The sequence below is a fragment of the Oscarella lobularis genome, chromosome 17, assembly GCF_947507565.1.
Source record: "Oscarella lobularis chromosome 17, ooOscLobu1.1, whole genome shotgun sequence".
NCBI lineage: Eukaryota > Metazoa > Porifera > Homoscleromorpha > Homosclerophorida > Oscarellidae > Oscarella > Oscarella lobularis.
The window spans coordinates 1,117,793-1,135,342 of NC_089191.1; the positions used below are offsets into that span (position 1 = coordinate 1,117,793).

At 48.0% G+C, this 17,550-nt stretch overlaps 5 protein-coding genes across 5 annotated transcripts; 2 read left to right on the plus strand and 3 right to left on the minus strand.

Annotated features, from left to right (window-relative positions):
- Positions 1 to 2,018: 2,018 nt before the first annotated feature.
- LOC136197225 (collagen triple helix repeat-containing protein 1-like) lies at positions 2,019 to 3,113 on the minus strand. The gene is made up of 4 exons (XM_065986948.1): positions 2,889 to 3,113; positions 2,703 to 2,832; positions 2,535 to 2,635; positions 2,019 to 2,481 (listed from the first exon to the last, which is right to left on the minus strand). Exons 1-4 carry the CDS (start codon positions 3,096 to 3,098, stop codon positions 2,122 to 2,124), a joined length of 801 nt encoding a protein of 266 aa, XP_065843020.1. The 5' UTR covers positions 3,099 to 3,113; the 3' UTR covers positions 2,019 to 2,121.
- Positions 3,114 to 5,986: 2,873 nt separating this feature from the next.
- On the plus strand, positions 5,987 to 7,400 carry LOC136197223 (uncharacterized). Its single transcript, XM_065986945.1, has one exon. The coding sequence runs from the start codon at positions 6,008 to 6,010 to the stop codon at positions 7,313 to 7,315; it is 1,308 nt and encodes a 435-aa protein (XP_065843017.1). The 5' UTR covers positions 5,987 to 6,007; the 3' UTR covers positions 7,316 to 7,400.
- Positions 7,401 to 9,632: 2,232 nt separating this feature from the next.
- Positions 9,633 to 11,453, minus strand: LOC136197570 (uncharacterized). The gene is made up of 7 exons (XM_065987362.1): positions 11,301 to 11,453; positions 10,900 to 11,218; positions 10,668 to 10,837; positions 10,539 to 10,608; positions 10,067 to 10,425; positions 9,937 to 10,015; positions 9,633 to 9,883 (listed from the first exon to the last, which is right to left on the minus strand). Exons 1-7 carry the CDS (start codon positions 11,451 to 11,453, stop codon positions 9,798 to 9,800), a joined length of 1,236 nt encoding a protein of 411 aa, XP_065843434.1. The 3' UTR covers positions 9,633 to 9,797.
- A 1,012-nt stretch (positions 11,454 to 12,465) lies between these two features.
- On the minus strand, positions 12,466 to 14,487 carry LOC136197224 (uncharacterized). Its single transcript, XM_065986947.1, has 7 exons — positions 14,001 to 14,487; positions 13,579 to 13,900; positions 13,366 to 13,535; positions 13,238 to 13,307; positions 12,806 to 13,164; positions 12,679 to 12,757; positions 12,466 to 12,626 (listed from the first exon to the last, which is right to left on the minus strand). The coding sequence occupies exons 1-7, from the start codon at positions 14,151 to 14,153 to the stop codon at positions 12,544 to 12,546; spliced, it is 1,236 nt and encodes a 411-aa protein (XP_065843019.1). The 5' UTR covers positions 14,154 to 14,487; the 3' UTR covers positions 12,466 to 12,543.
- On the plus strand, positions 14,119 to 17,257 carry LOC136197219 (alpha-L-rhamnosidase-like). Its single transcript, XM_065986942.1, has 2 exons — positions 14,119 to 14,142; positions 14,202 to 17,257. Exon 2 carries the CDS (start codon positions 14,247 to 14,249, stop codon positions 17,163 to 17,165), a length of 2,919 nt encoding a protein of 972 aa, XP_065843014.1. The 5' UTR covers positions 14,119 to 14,142; positions 14,202 to 14,246; the 3' UTR covers positions 17,166 to 17,257.
- Positions 17,258 to 17,550: the final 293 nt, after the last annotated feature.

Here is a 17,550-nt window from a genome sequence, read left to right on the forward strand (position 1 = left end):
CTTTTGTAGGAATAGCAGTCGCTTGGTTAATCACCGATAGGGAGACAGCCCTGCACATTAAACTGTTTCTGGAAAGCGTCTTTTTGCGAGTCCCTAACATAGAAGTGAACGCAATCATGACAGATGATGGTAAGGTTTTACAATAAAAATACAAGTATTACCATCACCTAATACAAAATAATTAACAAAATAATAATTTTCAATTTACAATTAGACTTATCAGCGTCGGGAGCAATAGAATTAGTGTTTGGTGAAACCACGAAGCATCTCCTTTGTCGATGGCACATTGAACGGTTTTCATCTTTTATCATTTCTGCTTCTGAAACTAAACATAAAATTCAGAGCTTGGAAAAGAGCTTTGCATGCCAAAGCCACGTCAAAAGACAATCACGCCGACATGTGGACCTGCCTGCTTGGTCTTATTGAATTGACAGACGAGGCTAACTTTCGTGAGACGCTACAAGCGTTTCTAACTACCTGGAAAGGGCCAGAGAAGCAGTTTGTTGAGTATTTTAAAACCACGTATTGTTCAAGGCTGGGTAACAACAATATCACAATTTTCTTACAAAAAGTCATTGCTCTGTTTCCAATGCAGAGAAATGGGCGCTGTGCTTTCGAAAATTTGATCATGCGGACACGGATAAGAGCTCCTCGCGACGATTCGAGCCGAATCGGGCTCTCTACCGCCTCTCGCACAGAATTCCCAGTGGCGAGAGCGTCTCCAGCTTTCGCTCGACTTCATACGCACAGCAGACGATCTCACCCCGTTCGGACGCTGGATTCTCTACAAAACCCTCCTCGTGCAAATCGATTCGCTCCAATGCTTCGAAACACTCCGTTTGTTGACGTCATTTTGCGTCATTTTCCGAATGCTCTCTTTGTGCGCATGCATCGGAATCCGGCTGACGTTGTCGCCTCCGTTTCTTCGTTTCTTGGTCAATATAACGCTGCGTTTTCTCGAGTCGATTTGTTGAAATTAGGGCGAAGCTGGCAGAAGACTGTTTGTAGTACGACTAAACATCTTGTCCGTCAAACGCCGCGGACGCCTGAAGACACTATCAATTCGATGTGAAGAATTCATTCGAGATCCGGTTTCCGTGTGTAGAAAGATTGCCGTTCAAGCTGGTATGGAGCATACTTAGGCAATGGATGAGAAATTGTCAGCGTATCTGAAAGAGGACAATCTACAGCGGGCCAAGGCAGGCAAGCATGTGTACACCCTAGAGGAATTTGGTTTAGATGCAGCAGAGATTCGACGTGATTGCAAAGAATATTGTGAAATGTTTGCCGTCTAAGCTTCTGTGTGGACGAAGTCTTGACGCTTTGAGAGTCGAACCTGCGCATTTTATAGTATTAGTTTTTAGAAGAGAATTTACGAAGAGTGATACAATCAATACATAAGATGTATATCGGCACGTGACTGCCGGATGAGATCCCTTCTCTTTCGTCTATTCCGCGTTTTCCTCGACACGATCGATCTCTACCTACGCAGACTTAACGTTCGTCTCGTGGCGAAGCCTCCGTCGTCAGTAGAACAGCTCCTCGCGACGATTCGAGCCGAGTCGGGCTCTCTACCGTCTCTCGCGCAGAATTTGCAGTGGCGACAGCGTCTCCAGCTCGCACTCGACTCCATACGCACAGTGGACGACGTCTCTCCGTTTGGACGCTGGATTATCTACAAAAACCTTCTCGTAGAACTCAATTCATCGAAACGATTTCCTGAGGTCATCATCGCAGTTAATTAGCCTCGTACCCAGACCTTTCTCTGTGTCACGGGACACGGAGAAAGGTCTGGGTACGAGGCTACATCGCACCTCGCCCGGATCGAAATAATCGACCCATCATTATGTTGGGTCTATGAAGTCAAGTAGCCTTTGTCTGTGGTCTAGACGTTCTCCGCTTACGGATTTTTTCCCAAGCGAACGTTGATGGACAGTTGAGGGAATTTTCCAGCTGGGGTATGTAGAAGAATCAGCCAGACACTACCTGGCAGTCATTTCGTATGCAGTGCAAGAAAACAGCGTCTATGGAATCACATTGTCATCAAATTACACAACGTCACACACATAAGCACATAAAGAGTCTTCTGGTTGTCAGTCAAAGTCATGTGCTTGAGTCCAGTCAGGTTTGCGACTCGGGATACTCTTCAATCATTATCCGAGAAACAGAATTCCACCCAGAGTGGCGACTAGATGACCCCCATGGTCCTGCACAGTTTCCCACATGAACGGCTACCGTAATTGATCCAGATGGAATGTTCTCGCAAAATCCTTCGATTTGGCGATGTCGATGAGGATTATCTGTGGTGTTTTGTAGCAGGACAACTCCCTCAATTGTCATCGGTCCTGAACATTCTGTTCCGTTAAAGGTAATGTACCAACGTCCACAGCAGGCACCACTACCAGGGCAGTAAGCTCTCATAGTGGCAGCATACGCTACTTTGAGAGCGGTAGCAGAGTTCTGTTTGTTGAAAATACATTCCTAGTGCAAAACAGTTTGGAGCTCGTAAAACTTGTCTTTTGCTGCAATCTTACCTGTATAAGACCCGTGTTTGTGTTATCACCTCTTTTCCATACACACTGCTTCCAGTTGGTAGCATGATTGTAGCAATTTTCTCCTTTGTATCCTCTTTTGCCTGGAGAAGGAAAGAGAAAACGGACTCAGGGGAAATGCAACAATCAAAATGCTCTCGTATATTTTGCCTCTGTCTCCTTTAGAACCCTTCATTCCGTCGCTTCCTCTTTCTCCTCGCAATCCATCTCTTCCTGGCAATCCATTGTGTCCAGGACGTCCAGGAATTCCTGGAGCCCCTGAACAGGCTCCAACAGGACCCTTTATGAAGCACTGTCATGCATTTGGTAAATGAATTGCAGTTAGAGAAGCTGAACCTGATCTGCTTCAGGGGAATCGCTTTTAACTATGTTAAGAAACAGAAGTCCAGCAAGAAAGCTGAGAAGAACTGTAGCATTCATTGTTGTTTCTTGACGGAATCCGTGTGTCACTACAACTAACCTTACCCAGTGCTTATATTGAGCCACTAGAATGACGTCACTTCCGCTAAATTCAAAACCGGCCATATCTAAAACCGCTTTAAACATGCTTAATCCTAAACCTTGATTCAGCCGGTTATAGATTCCGGATTAATCTGGTACATGTCGAAAAAAACCGTACACGTGCTCTCATGACGTTATGTACAGAAATAGCCAGAGTAAACAGAAAGAGAAATCGAAAGGAAGTTCAAAAGTTCAAGGAGGAAAAAAACCACAAGCAAGAAAAAAAGTCTAAAGTTGGTACTGCAGGGTTAGCAAGCAGCCAACTAGAGGCATAGACGGCCCGCCAATACGCTGACGAGTACTGTAAACACGCTGAACTGTGTTGTTTCACCAGTATTGCACTGTTCTCCACAGCATGTTGTTACGGCATCTGGGGAGCAAAAATTGAGACACCCGTAAAAGTTCAGATTGTTCAGTCTGGTGTAATAACAAAGATCACCGCCACCGCAAATAATTTTTTCTCGACATGTAATGGTGCTTGAGTTTGAACAGCATGTCATGGGAGCGCTTGATTGTGTAAAGCTAAGGCGACTACCGCACTTATCTTTGCAGGAGCATTGTGTGGCCGAATCTCGAAGAACTGAACATGCAGAAGGACAAGGGGAATTTGGGGTGCCGTCATTTGTCCTGATAGTTGTGCAATAGTTTTCAGAGCAGACGAGACAATCATTAGATAGTGCAACCAAAAATTGGGCACATAAGGCAAGTAGAAGTACCGGTAAATGGCTTGGAAGTTGTCTTGTCTTCATTATACGAGACGGTTCAATGATAATAGAGTTAAGACAGAGCGCCTATTTCTAGTCCCAGACTCTCTCACGCCCGGATGTTCCATCCCATGATGATGATGTAAGAGACGGTCTCCGCCCTCAACTCCGAACCTGTATAATCGTCCGCGACCCTTGAAACAAGTGTCTGGCCGGACACTTTTGTACCCGGACACTTTTTTTCCGTGACAGACCCAACCGAACGAGTTATTCAAAAGCCAACTCGAACGTTAACTAATTCTGGTGCTGTAGGCGTGCTTGACGAATCTACAGCTTACCTAAACCGGTTAAAGATTCAGCCGGTTATAGATTCCGGATTAATCTGGTAGAAGATAAAGCCTTACCTAAACCGGTTAAAGATTCAGCCGGTTATAGATTCCGGATTAATCTGGTAGAAGATAAAGCCGGTTTTGGGGTTGACGCCAACCGACTTGTTTCCGCAACCTGGAAAACTCGTAACAATTTTACGCTCTTCGGCTCATCAAGACATTACCATGTACCGTATGCAGAGCCCTAAATATGATGATTTATTTAGGGCTCTGACCTTATGTATTCTATCACGTGACTTCAGGACGATGGGTGTCGCAGTCTTCGTCTCTTCTCTTCTTTTTCGTCTCTTTCGCCTCCTCCTCAACGCAATAGATCCGTATCTAAGCAGAATTAATGTGCACCTAGTGGCAAAGCCTCCGTCGTCGGTAGAAGAGCTCCTCGCGACGATTCGAGCCGAATCGGGCTCTCTACCGCCTCTCGCACAGAATTCCCAGTGGCGAGAGCGTCTCCAGCTTTCGCTCGACTCCATACGCACAGCAGACGATCTCACCCCGTTCGGACGCTGGATTCTCTACAAAACCCTCCTCGTGCAAATCGATTCGCTCCAATGCTTCGAAACAATCGCGCAGAAATTTCCCGAAGTCGTCATCGCGCCTCACCCGGATCGAAATAATCGACCAATCATCATATTCGGTCTATGGCGCTCGGGAACGACGCCACTCCATCTTCTACTATCGCGTTATCCCAACGTTTATTATCCCTCCGTATCCGAAGTCGGTCTTGGCGGTGCGTCGCTAAGCGACGTGAAAAAAGCGTCATCTCTCGAAGATCTACGTCGGAGAATCAAAGCGGCGTCGAAGCAGTACGCTTTCACCTCCGAAATGTTTTTCCAATCCATCCTCGCCTTTCCGTACAGCGTTCATCCGATGGATATTCTCGATCCTGTGGAATGTCCTGGGGTGCTGAATAGGTATCTGTTCTACGAGACGTTGCCAGTCGCTCGCTGTCGCGATTTCATGGACGTTGCCTCTCAGTGCAAGGAGCTGTCCGATCGAGCCTATCGTCTCTATAAGAGAGACTTGCACATTATGCAGTCGATTTTTTCTCCGGATGACGATCGCCGATCTCGTTTCGTTCTCAAAGCTCTGCATCACGCTCCGTTTACTGACGTCATTCTGCGTCATTTTCCCAATGCGTGTTTCGTGCGTATGCATCGAAATCCGGCCGAAGTCGTTCCTTCGCTTTCGTCGCTTTTTCGTCTTATGAACGCGTCGTTTTCTCGTGTCGATTCGTTGAAATTGGGACGAAATATGCAAACGATGATCAGCAGTGTGACTAAAGAACTCGTCCGTCAAACGCCGCGAATGCCCGAGTCTACCATCGACGTTCGATTCGAAGAGTTTGCTCGAGATCCTATTGCTGTGTGTAGGAAGATTGCCGCTGAAGTGGGTATGGAGCACTCGCAGGCTGTAGAAGAAAAATTGAGGGCGTTTCTGATTGAGGACAAGGAAAAGCGCGCCAAATCAAGCAAGCACGTCTATACCCTAGAGGAATTCGGTTTAGATGCAGAGGAGATTCGACGAGATTGTAAGGCGTACTGCGATATGTTCTCTGTTTAGTCCACTCAGTGGGTATTTGCTAGCTCCTAGGTATTTGCTGGGTCGAGCTAGAGCTATGGTGTTACCGCATTCGATTAGAAAGAGTGTATCTGTCTTGGACTCTACATTATATCCGTTGGGTCACTGAAGCATATAGTCTACAGTAGTTTCTAGCCGAGTGATAAGAGCTAAGTACGCAATACGCAGGCACAAACTTCAGAACGGTAACTGAACTATAAAAAAAATTTCTCGTCCATCCTCAATTGGACTATTATTCTCTTTGGATTAATGATCGAAACTGTCACGTGACTGCAAGGGCAAAATGGGTGTCGTTGTGCTGATTTCTTCCTTTCTTTTGCGTCTTTTCCGTCTCCTCCTCAACGCAATTGATCCGTATCTGAGCCGAATTAACATTCACCTCGTAGCGAAGCCACCGTCGTCGGTAGAAGAGCTCCTCGCGACGATTCGAGCCGAGTCGGGCTCTCTACCGTCTCTCGCACAGAATCCCCAGTGGCGAGAGCGTCTCCAGCTTTCGCTCGACTCCATACGCACAGCAGACGATCTCACCCCGTTCGGACGCTGGATTCTCTACAAAACCCTCCTCGTGCAAATCGATTCGCTCCAATGCTTCGAAACAATCGCGCAGAAATTTCCCGAAGTCGTCATCGCGCCGCACCCGGATCGAAATAATCGACCCATTTTCATTTTCGGTCTATATCGCACGGGAACGACGCTACTCCATCGACTTCTTTCGCTATATCCCAACGTATTCTACATCTCGACATCCCAAGCCGTTTTCGGCGGTGCGTCGCTTAGCGACGTCAAACAATCGTCATCGCTCGAAGATTTGCGTCGAAAAATCAAAATTGCGTCGAGACGATACTCGTTTACCTTCGACGTTTTCGTCAGAGCCATCGTCTCCTTTCCCTACAGCGTCCATCCCGTCGACATCGACGGTCCGGAAGAATGTGTCGGGGTGCTAAACCGGTATTTGTTCTACGAAACGATGCCGATCACTCGCGGTCATGATCTCGTGAACGTTGCCTCCGAATGCGAGGAGCTGTCCGATCAAGCCTATCGTCTGTACAAGCGAGATTTGCACGTGATGCAGTCCATCGCCAATTCGCGCCCGCAATCTCACTTCGTTCTCAAAGCGCCGCATCACACTCCGTTTGCCGACGTCATTCTGCGTCATTTTCCCAATGCGTGTTTCGTGCGTATGAATCGAAATCCGGCTGAAGTCGTCGCTTCATTTTCGTCGCTTCTTCGTCTTCACAACGGCGCGTTTTGTCGAATCGATGCGTCGAAATTGGGACGAAGTGTTCAAACGATGATTTGTAGTATGACCAAGGAACTTGTGCGTCAAACGCCGCGGATGCCCGAGTGTACCATCGACGTTCGCTTTGAAGATTTTTCTCGAGATCCCGTCGCTGTGTGTCGAAAAATTGCCGTTCGAGCCGGTATGGAGCATACGGAAGCGACGGAAGAGAAACTGACGGCGTCTTTGATTGAGGACAAAGCGAAGCGCGTCAGAGCAGGCACGCACGTGTACACCCTAGAGGAATTTGGTTTAGACGCAGAGGAAATTCGTAGAGATTGTAAGGAGTACTGTGAAATGTTTTCCGTATAGGCTTCTTGACGCAAATTTTTTAGAAGAGACTTTTAGCCGTTACAGTATATTGCAACAGCTGATACATACATACATATATTATCTAAACTCTCACGTGACTTCAAGAGAAGAATGGGTGTCGCTGTGTTCGTCTCTTCTCTTCTTTTTTGAGTCTCTTCCGCATCCTCCTCAACGCGATAGACCCCTACCTAAGCAGAATTAATGTTCACCTGGTGGCAAAGCCTCCGTCGTCGGTAGAAGAGCTCCTCGCGACAATTCGAGCCGAATCGGGCTCTCTACCGTCTCTCGCACAGAATTCGCAGTGGCGAGAGCGTCTCCAGCTCGCACTCGACTCCATCCGCACAGCGGACGACGTCACTCCGTTCGGACGCTGGATTCTCTACAGAACCCTCCGCATAGAAATCAATTCACTCCAATACTCCGAGACGATCGCGCAGAAGTTTCCCGAAGTCGTCATCGCGCCGCACCCGGATCGAAATAATCAGCCCATCTTCGTATTCGGTTTACCGCGCTCGGGAACGACGCTTCTCCATCATCTTCTTTCGCTTTATCCCAACGTTTTCTACCCGTCCGTATCCCAAGTCGTTTTCAGCGGTTCGTCGCTTAGCGACGTCAGAGGAGCGTCATCGCTCGACGAATTACGTCACAAAATCAAAATGGCGTTGAGACAGCACTCCTTTGGCACCGAGGTCTTCTTCCGAGCCATCCTCTCCTTTCCCTATAGCGTTCACCCTACGGATATTGACGGTCCTGAAGAATGTATCGGTGTGCTGAACAGGTATCTGCTCTACGAGACGTTACCGATCACTCGCTGCCACGATTACACGAACGTTCCCTCACAATACGATGAACTGTCCGATCGAGCCTATTGTCTTTACAAACGAGATTTGCACGTGATGCAATCGATTGCCTGTTCAGATAAATGTCGATCTCGTTTCGTTCTCAAAGCTCCGCATCACACGCCGTTTGCTGACGTCATTCTGCGTCATTTTCCTAATGCTTGTTTCGTGCGTATGCATCGAAATCCGGCCGAAGTCGTACCTTCTTTTTCGTCGCTTCTTCGTCTTCACAACGGCGCGTTTTGTCGGGTCGATTCGTTGAAATTGGGACAAAGTCTTCAGAAGGCGATTTGCAGTGTGACCAAAGAACTCGTTCGGCAAACGCCACGGATGCCCGAGTGCACTATCGACGTTCGATTTGAAGATTTCTCTCGAGATCCCGTTGCCGTGTGTAGAAAGATTGCCGCGGAAGTTGGTATGGAGCATACAAAAGCAGTGGAAGACAAACTGACGGCGTTTCTGATTGACGACAAAGCGAAGCGCGTCCGAGCAGGCAAACACGTCTACACTCTAGAAGAATTTGGTTTAGATGCAGAGGAAATTCGACGAGATTGTAAGGAGTACTGTAAAATGTTTTCCGTTTGAGCTATCAGCACACTTATAGTTTTGGATCAATGATCTAAACTGTCACGTGACTGCAAGGGACAAAATGGGTCCTTCTCTTGCGTCTCTTTCGCGTCCTACTCAACGCAATCGATCCCTATCTGAGCCGAATTAACATTCATTCACCTGAAGCCTCCGTCGTCGGTAGAAGAGCTCCTCGCGACGATTCGAGCCGAAATCGGGCTCTCTACCGTCATCGCGCCTCGTCCGGATCGAACGAATCGTCCCGTCTTCATATTCGGTCTATGGCGATCGGGCACAACGCTACTCCATCGTCTACTTTCCCTTTATCCCGACGTTTTCTATCCGTCCGTCGTTTTCAACGGTGCGTCGTTGCGTGACGTCAGAGACGCGTCATCGCTCGACGAATTACGTCACAAAATCAAATTAGCGTCGAGAAAGTCTTCTTCAGAGCCATACTCTCCTTTCCGTACAGCATACATCCACTGGACATCGACGGTCCCGAAGAATGTATAGGGGTGTTGAACAGGTATCTGTTCTACGAGACGTTGCCGCTCGCTCGCGGCGACGATTACGTGAACGTCGCTTCTCAATACAAGGATCTGTCTGATCGAGCCTATCGTCTGTACAAGAGAGATTTGCTCGTCATGAAGTCGATTGCTCGTCGCGATGAACGGCGTTCGTCTCGTTTCGTTCTCAAGTCTAGGTAAGTACAGCATATTAGAAGCCGGACATAAGGTGGACACCCTAATTAATTATTGACTCGCGTGACTCCTAAAGCTGATCATTCTCCAAGCCAATCTAATTTTAATAATTAATTGCGCTTGGCATAACACTGTTTAGAATTTCCTAATAATTCTTTGATATCATGAACTTATTGTGATGACCCTAGATCATGATTGACCTTTCACTTAATTTAACTGCAGAGTCATTGTTGTCAGAGGGCTTGTCTCATTGGTATACGCTTACTAAAAGTTACGTACGTAAAAAGAATCGTGTGCCAAGAAAGTCACTGAAGTGGTTTAGCTAAACAAAGAATCCAGTGAGACATATAGGCGAAGAAAAGGGCCATAAACGCGTTAGCATTCTTCCTTATTCTTCTTCCACACATTAAAAGCGCTTTTCCATTCTTCAAACATTTCGATAGGGTCCTCAGCCATTGTTTCTACAAAAGACGGTGTTTCTATTTAACGAGTAGTCTAGACTCAATTAATTAACCTCCAATCTGATAAGTCACCGACAGTCCGTAGTGATCAGAGAGAGGCACCCCAATAGGCAATACGCCATCATAAATCAGCTATATATAAAAAGGTTAGGAATTACGTCATAAGCAAATACATTATCATACCCTTGCGCCCATCACGTTCGACGAAAGTTGCGATGGAATATAGATATGATCAATTATAACACCCGTTGAGTTTGTCGGCCTATTGGCGAGCGTTCCAGGTATGTAGTCACTTGAGACGAGGACATTTTCAGAGCAGAAGGTGCACAGTCCCACTTTTGTTACAGCTGGAGAAATATATCTTTGAGCTAGAACTTTTTCATAGACTCGGGGAAACTCAGCAGCCACCGCGTTGCCTATGCTAGGACCGTGGTTGTAGTCTCCCATTAGAAATAACGGCGATTTTGAAGAGTATCGATTCATTAACTGTTGGAAATACGCATTTTGCTCCTCTTCAACGCTCTCAAACTCGACGGGGCCAACTACAAAACACAGCAAACAGAATATAAAATTACACAAATAAATCTAACAAATATATAAGGGCAAGGGCAGACACACTCTTAGGGCACACAGTGTAAACACCGAGAGACTTAACTGTAAGGAATTTCTGGTCGCCTAAAATATGTTGGAAAATGCGAACAGACGACTGTTCCGAGATTCTCTACCTGGAACGCAAAGAAAGGTCAGAGTGCATGTCCATACAGTACACTAAGCTTATACTCACTTCCGCTGATAGATATCCGCGAGGGACGAGTTGTATTTCGCCCGCTGCAATATTAAAACTATCAGCCACGGCATTACTCAAAGGAATTTTGCTCAGCAAAAGAAGACCATTCGTAGAGACGTACGAAACGCCTGTATCACCGAGACAGCTAAGAGGATTGTTGAGTGATCCTAAAGCATCATTATTACACAGAGATAACGTTTTAGAAAAAAAAATAATCAATGCATGATACCCGTAATGGGACTGCCGATGACGAGACAGTTCAAGCATCGCTGGCCTACAGCTCGAAACAGACTGCGACAATTCTCTTCCAGCAGACTGCAAAGTAGCGGGGCCACAGGATCGGAGTCGTTCGAAGGACATCGCGTCTGCATGCAGCCGAGAGCCGACTGTAGGGCGATCGCGTCGTCGCAAGGCGGCGTCGCACTCGGATGCGTTTCCAAGCGCACGTGATACGGAAACGTGGCGGACGTCGCGTTCACGATGGCCAGGATATCGGTTTCGAGAAACACTTCTTGAAGACAAAGAACGTCCGCCGTCGACTTTGGCAACTATGACGAGAGGCAAATTTATATTGAAGCGATCGCTCGTGAAATGGGAAGCGTCTTTGCTTTATTGAACTGACGAGCATACTTCTGTAAGGAGGACGGAAAAGCGCTCTCGCCACTGGCCAATAAGCGCCGCTCCAGCAGTGTTAAAGGTTGTCAATTCCACTGTAGAGTTAGTCGCTGATACGCTCGAGTAAAGAGTGACGGCGAGTGAGAAGAGTTGTAGTAACTTCAACATCGCTGTGGAATCCGGAAACTCTACGTGTAGCCCGTATGTAAAGAGTCACTTCTCTCCTGTTCGTCGACTCACCGTTAGTTCTAAGGAGCCAGAGGAAGGGTTTGGCGATGAACTCCAACTCCGCCGACTTGGATCGGACGTCTCCGAGAACACGTACAGTAGAGGGCTAGAGATCAAAGCCCGTTCGCATAATCGAATCTGCTCGGAAGAATTTCGCGTTGGCGTCCGGGAGCTCGCTATCGACGGTCAAAGCGAGCTAGCCTTCTGCTCTTCGGAAACGGAACCGTTTTAGCCTACGGGCCATCCGACGGTCTATTAGCTAATGTAGTGATCACAGCAATTTAGGCGAAGAAAGGCGCCAATGGTACCGCAGCATTCTTCTTTATTCTTCTGCCACACTCTGAAATTTCAAAAATTTCAAAGCGTTTTTCCATTCTTCAAATGGAATTGGCTTTCATCATCGAAGAGGCCTATCAGAACATCGTCGATGCTTGCCAGGTCAGTTAATTAATTAATTAATTAATTAACTACGCTTCGCTGATAGTTACATCATATGGTCAGATTATCTGATAGACGTCTCAGAGATATCATCTGTATAGCTTACGGGTGCTGTATGCTGAACAAGCGTGCACACGAAAAAGTGAAGACGTTAGAAAATTTCACAGGTACTTCACATGTCGCAAACGTCTCTAGTTAATTAAAGGAATTATAGCTAACTAGTTAGTAGTAGTAGTACGTACATTAGAAGCCGGATAACCCTATGTCGTATGAAGACATACTAATTATTGTACTCGCGTGACTCCAAAAAACTAATCATTCTCGAGCCATTGTTTGCGAGCGGCGCAACACTGTTTAGAATTTTCCTAAAACTTTTTTTGATATTATGTAGCTAGATCATGTTTCTCAGAGGGCTTGTCTCGTGGGCATACCTACCCTTACTACTGAGTTATGTACGTAAAAAGAATTGTGTCGTAGGAGTTAGAGTGTTCGTGGTACTGTGTGCCAAGAAAAGTCACTGAAGTGATTTAGCTAAACAAACAAACAATCTAACAGGAGAGAACGTCTAAGCGAACCAAAGTGCCAAAACGCGTCAGCATTCTTTTTTATTCTTCCACTCGTTAAAAGCGTTTTTCCATTCTTCAAACGTTTCAGTAGGGTCCTCAGCCGCGGTTTCTACGAAAGACGGTGTACTTTCAATAAATCAGTGTAGTCTAGACCTAATTACCTCTAATCTGATAAGTCACCGACATTCCGTAGTGATCTGACAGAGGCACCCCAAGAGGCAATACGCTATCATAAATCCTCTGTATAAAAAACAGTAAGATTTACGTAATAAACGGAATAAAAAATACCCTTGCACCCATCACGTTTGATGACAGTTGTGATGGAATATAGATATGATCAATAAGAACACCCGTTGCATTTGTCGACCTATTGACGAGCGTCCCAGGTATGTAGTCGCTTGAAATGATGACATTTTCGGAGCAGAAAGTGCACAGTCCCACTTTTGTTACAGCTGGAGAAATAAATCCTCGAGCTAAAACTTCTTCATACACTCGTGGATACGCAGCGGCGATCGCATCGCCTATGCTGGGACCGTGGTTGTAGTCTCCAATTAGAAATAATGGTGATTTTGAAGAGTATCGATTCATGAGCTGTTGAAAATAAGCATTTTGCTCTTCTTCAACGCTCTCAAATTCGACTGGGCCAACTGCAAAATTAATTAACACAGCAAACAGAATATAAGTTGCAGTTTGAACACAGGCTTAGGACAGACACTTAACTGTAAGGATCTTCTGGTGTCCCATGATATGTTGGAAAATGCGAACAGATGACTGTTCCGAGATTCTCTACCTGGAACGTAAAGAAAGGTCAGAGTAAAAGGTGCATACGGTACTGAGCTTATGCTCACTTCCGCTGATAGATATCCGCGAGTGACGACCTGTATTTCGCCCGCTGCAATATTGAAGCTATCAGCCACGGCATTGCGTAGAGGAATTTTGCTCAACAACAATAGACCATTCGTAGACGCGTACGAAACGCCTGTATCACCGAGGCAGCTAAGAGGATCGTTGAATAATCCTAAATTATCGTCAGTACAAAATAAATATTTTAGAAAAAATACCCGTAATGGGATTGCCGAGGACGAGACAGTTCATGCATCGTTGGCCTAAAGCTCGAAGCTCGCTGCGGCAATTCTCTTCCAGCATACCGCAAAATAGTAGACCCACACTGACAGAATCGCCAGCCTCGGATGGACATCGCGTCTGCGTGCAGGCGAGAGCCGTCTGCAGGGCGATCGCGTCGCAAGGCGGCGTCGCACTCGGATGCGTTTCCAAGCGCACGTGGTAGGGAAACGCGTCGGACGTCGCGTTAACGACGGCCAGGAGATCGGTTTCGAGCCACACTTCTTGAAGACAAAGAACGCTCGCCGTCGACTTCGGCAACTAAAAGACGCGCGATCGATCGACGCAAATTAATTTATCGGTCACTCGTGAAATATAGCCGGTAAGCGTATTTGCATGCGTTATTACACAGCGAACATACTTCCGTAAGGAGGGCGGAAAGGCGCTCTCGCCACAGGCTAAGAAATGCAGCTGAGGCAGCGTTAAATGTTGTCAATTCCACGGTAGAGTTGATGGCTGACGCGCCCGTGTAAAGAGTGATTGTGACAGCGAGAAAGAAGAAGGTCGGGGGCATGTTGATCGGTGTGGAATTTTTCCGGAAGAAGCCCGTTTGTTATTTTAGTACAGTGTCATTCGGGTTCTCTATCTCAGTGTGCACGTGAGAGATATGAGACGCCTGGTACTTCTTCTGGCAGCAGTAGCGCACCTTTCTGCGAAAGCGACCGCGCTTTTGCCAGCACGAAACCTGAGAACGGAGTACCTCGACTCTCCGCTCGGAATCGACACTCCCAAGCCGCGATTCTCGTGGCAACTCGAATGCAAGAGCACGCAACGAGGCGCGAGCCAATCCGCGTACGAAATAGCAGTATCCGAAGCGACGCACGACGAAAAAATCGCACCGAAAGACCCCATCCTGTGGCTCGGCAGAGAAAACTCAACTCAAACGATCAACATCCCGTATGCAGGACCTCCACTCAAATCCGTCCAAATCTACACGTGGCGAGTTCGCTGGTGGAGCAACGAAAACACGTCGACGACACCGTCCGAGTGGAGCTCGTGGGCGACGTTCAGCACGGCGCTCAACGATTCGGACTGGATTGCCGACTGGATAGGTCGCCCCCACGTAAACGCATCCAATCGTCCTCTTCAAATACGAGCCGACTTTCTATTGCCCTCTGACGTCACTCAAGCTTTCATCTACGTCGCCGGTCTCGGATACTATCAGCTCTATCTAAACGGTCGTCGAGTCGACTCGCACGCACTCGGCCCATTCACCGTCTTCCAGAAACGAATTCTCTACGACACGTTCGCCGTGACGTCGTTTCTCCGTAAAGGCGACTCGAACGCAATCGGCGTTCGTCTCGCGCCGGGCGCTTGGGGCCAATTCTACGACGGACCCCTTATGCTTCGTCTCGAACTGCACGCGAAACTCGCCGACGGATCGACAGTCAAACTAGTATCGCATCCGGGAAACGCTCGAGTGCGCGGAGCCGACGTGAAGGGTTGGTGGCGAATCGACGACGATCCGTGCACGCAGGCGGCGTTCTACGACGGCGAACACTACGACGCTCGTCTCGAACAGGACGGTTGGAATGCGCCGAATTTCGCGGCGGCGACTCGTTGGCAAGACGCCGCCGAAGTGTCGCCGCCCTCCGACGGCGGCGTCGGACGTCTTCATCCGGGTACTTTGAAGCCGATTCGAAAGTTCGACGAAATCAAAGCCGTTCGCATGACCGAACCCGTTCCCGGCGTCTACGTGTTCGACTTCGGGCAGAATTTCGCCGGCGTCGAGATATTGCGCGTTCGCGGTCCCGCCGGCGCGACGGTGACGATCTACAAAGGCGAGCTTCTCTTCGACAACGGCACCGTTCACAATCAACTCCGCGTGAACATGACGACCGTTTATACGCTACGCGGCGGCGACGACGTCGAAGTCTACGAACCGGATTTCGTCTATTATGGGTTCCAATACGCGCAGGTGACCGGCTTTCCGGGTAAGCCGACGCTCGACTCGCTCTCCGGTCGATTCGTTCATAGCGATCTGAATGCGACGGGGGATATCGAGTTCCAAGGCGATTCCGCGGAAGCGTCGATTCTTCAAGGTATTCAGCATTGCGTCAAGTGGAGCGCGTTGAGCAACTTGATGTCTATACCGACCGACTGTCCGAATCGGGAGCGCGGCTGGATGGGAGACGGGCAGGTGAGCTCGTCGAATGCCGCGTGGAATTTCGATATGGCCGCGTTCTACGAGTCGTGGGTGCGCAGCATGCGCGATCAGCAGGAGATCTATGCGTCGGTTGAGGAAATTGCTGGTATGGTTACGGACATCGTTCCCGATCCCGCGCGTCCGACGCCGAAGGCGTTTACCGATGCGACGTGGAGTTCGGCGTATCTTATCGTTCCTCTTCTCGTCTACAGGCACTACGGTGACGTTGCACTGATAAGTGAACTTTATGAAGGGTTTAGAGACTATGTCGTCTATCTTGATCGTTTGGCGCAGGAGAATTCCTCCGTTCCGGGCGGTCTTCTGACTAAGCACAAGTACGGCGATTGGTGCAATACGTATCCGAGAGAAACGCGAGAAATACCGATCACGGGTCCCATATCGGCGAGCTTTTTTCAAATCACCAGCTACGAAATTTTTTCGCGATTCGCTCGAATTCTCAATCGATCCGACGATGCCGTCAAATACGCTCAAATGGCCGAAAAGTTGAAGCCGATTTTTCACGAGTTTTACTACAACAAAACGAAGGCTGGATATCAAGACGGAAGCCAGACGCCGAACGTTCTAGCTCTGTCGCTCGACGGCGCAATTCCTCGAGAAACGCTTCAAGACGTCGTCGAAACGTTTCTGCACGACGTGACTCAGGAGCACGACTATCACCTAACAACCGGCGCTGTCGGAACGAAATTTCTCCTGCAGACTTTGACGCGAGTCAATCGAAGCGACCTCGCTTTTGCGCTTGCCACGCAGACGACGGAGCCCAGCTGGGGTTGGTGGGTCACGCAGAATGCGACGACCCTATGGGAAAATTGGTCGGGCGTCGCCGATCTGACTCATCCTCCTCCGCCGACTCACAATCACATATTTCTCGGCTCGCATTGGCCTTGGCTTTACGAGACGTTTGTCGGCATAGATCAAGCCGACGATTCGACTGCCTTCGAGCACATCGTCATTAGACCGATTCACGCGACGATTCCGCTCGAGACCTGGAAGACGATCTGCACAGGTGACGTCAGAATTTTTAAAATTAGTGGCGTCAACGCTAGCTATAACTCCATTCGGGGCAAAATATCTGTCGCTTGGTCGCACGCCAATGAAGGTAATGTCTTGTTCTCGCTCGCTGTTACCATTCCCATGAACAGCGATGCAGAAGTCTGGGTGCCAACTCAGAACTACTGCGGCAAAATCCCCTCGCCTAGTCAAGTTCTAGTGACCGAGTCGGGCCAAGAAATTTGGTCTGATGGAAAATTAAAGCCTATAAAAGGAGTGCTTAGTGGTTCCTACAACAGCGAGTATCAAGCTGTCGTTTTACAAATTGTTTCAGGTAGCTACGTTTTTGCGTATTCCCTTATGTCATTGTAGACGCTATTTTTGTACGGGTGTCTTGTTTTTATTCTCCTTGAATTTTTCAATTTTTATTGCTGCACGAAGCTGTAGATCGAATCTCCGTTAGTGTGAGCATAGATGTCTCTTCCTTTATCTATCGGGTGTGAGTGAACGCGTACTGTACATACAGTAGGGAAGTACAGTATTCGTTTTTGTTATGCGCACGCTCAACAAAGATGCCACGCGAAAAGCGCCACATCAGTTTTCTCTGCGTTCCGTTCGTCGTTCGTCTTTTTCATCGTTGGCGTGAGCGTTTCCGAAGTGGTACCTAGGTGTACTGCTTGGATTCGTGGACGCCAATTGCCAATTGGTAAGCAGACAACCGCACGCATTCCGCTCTCGCGTTTTGCACCATCGAACG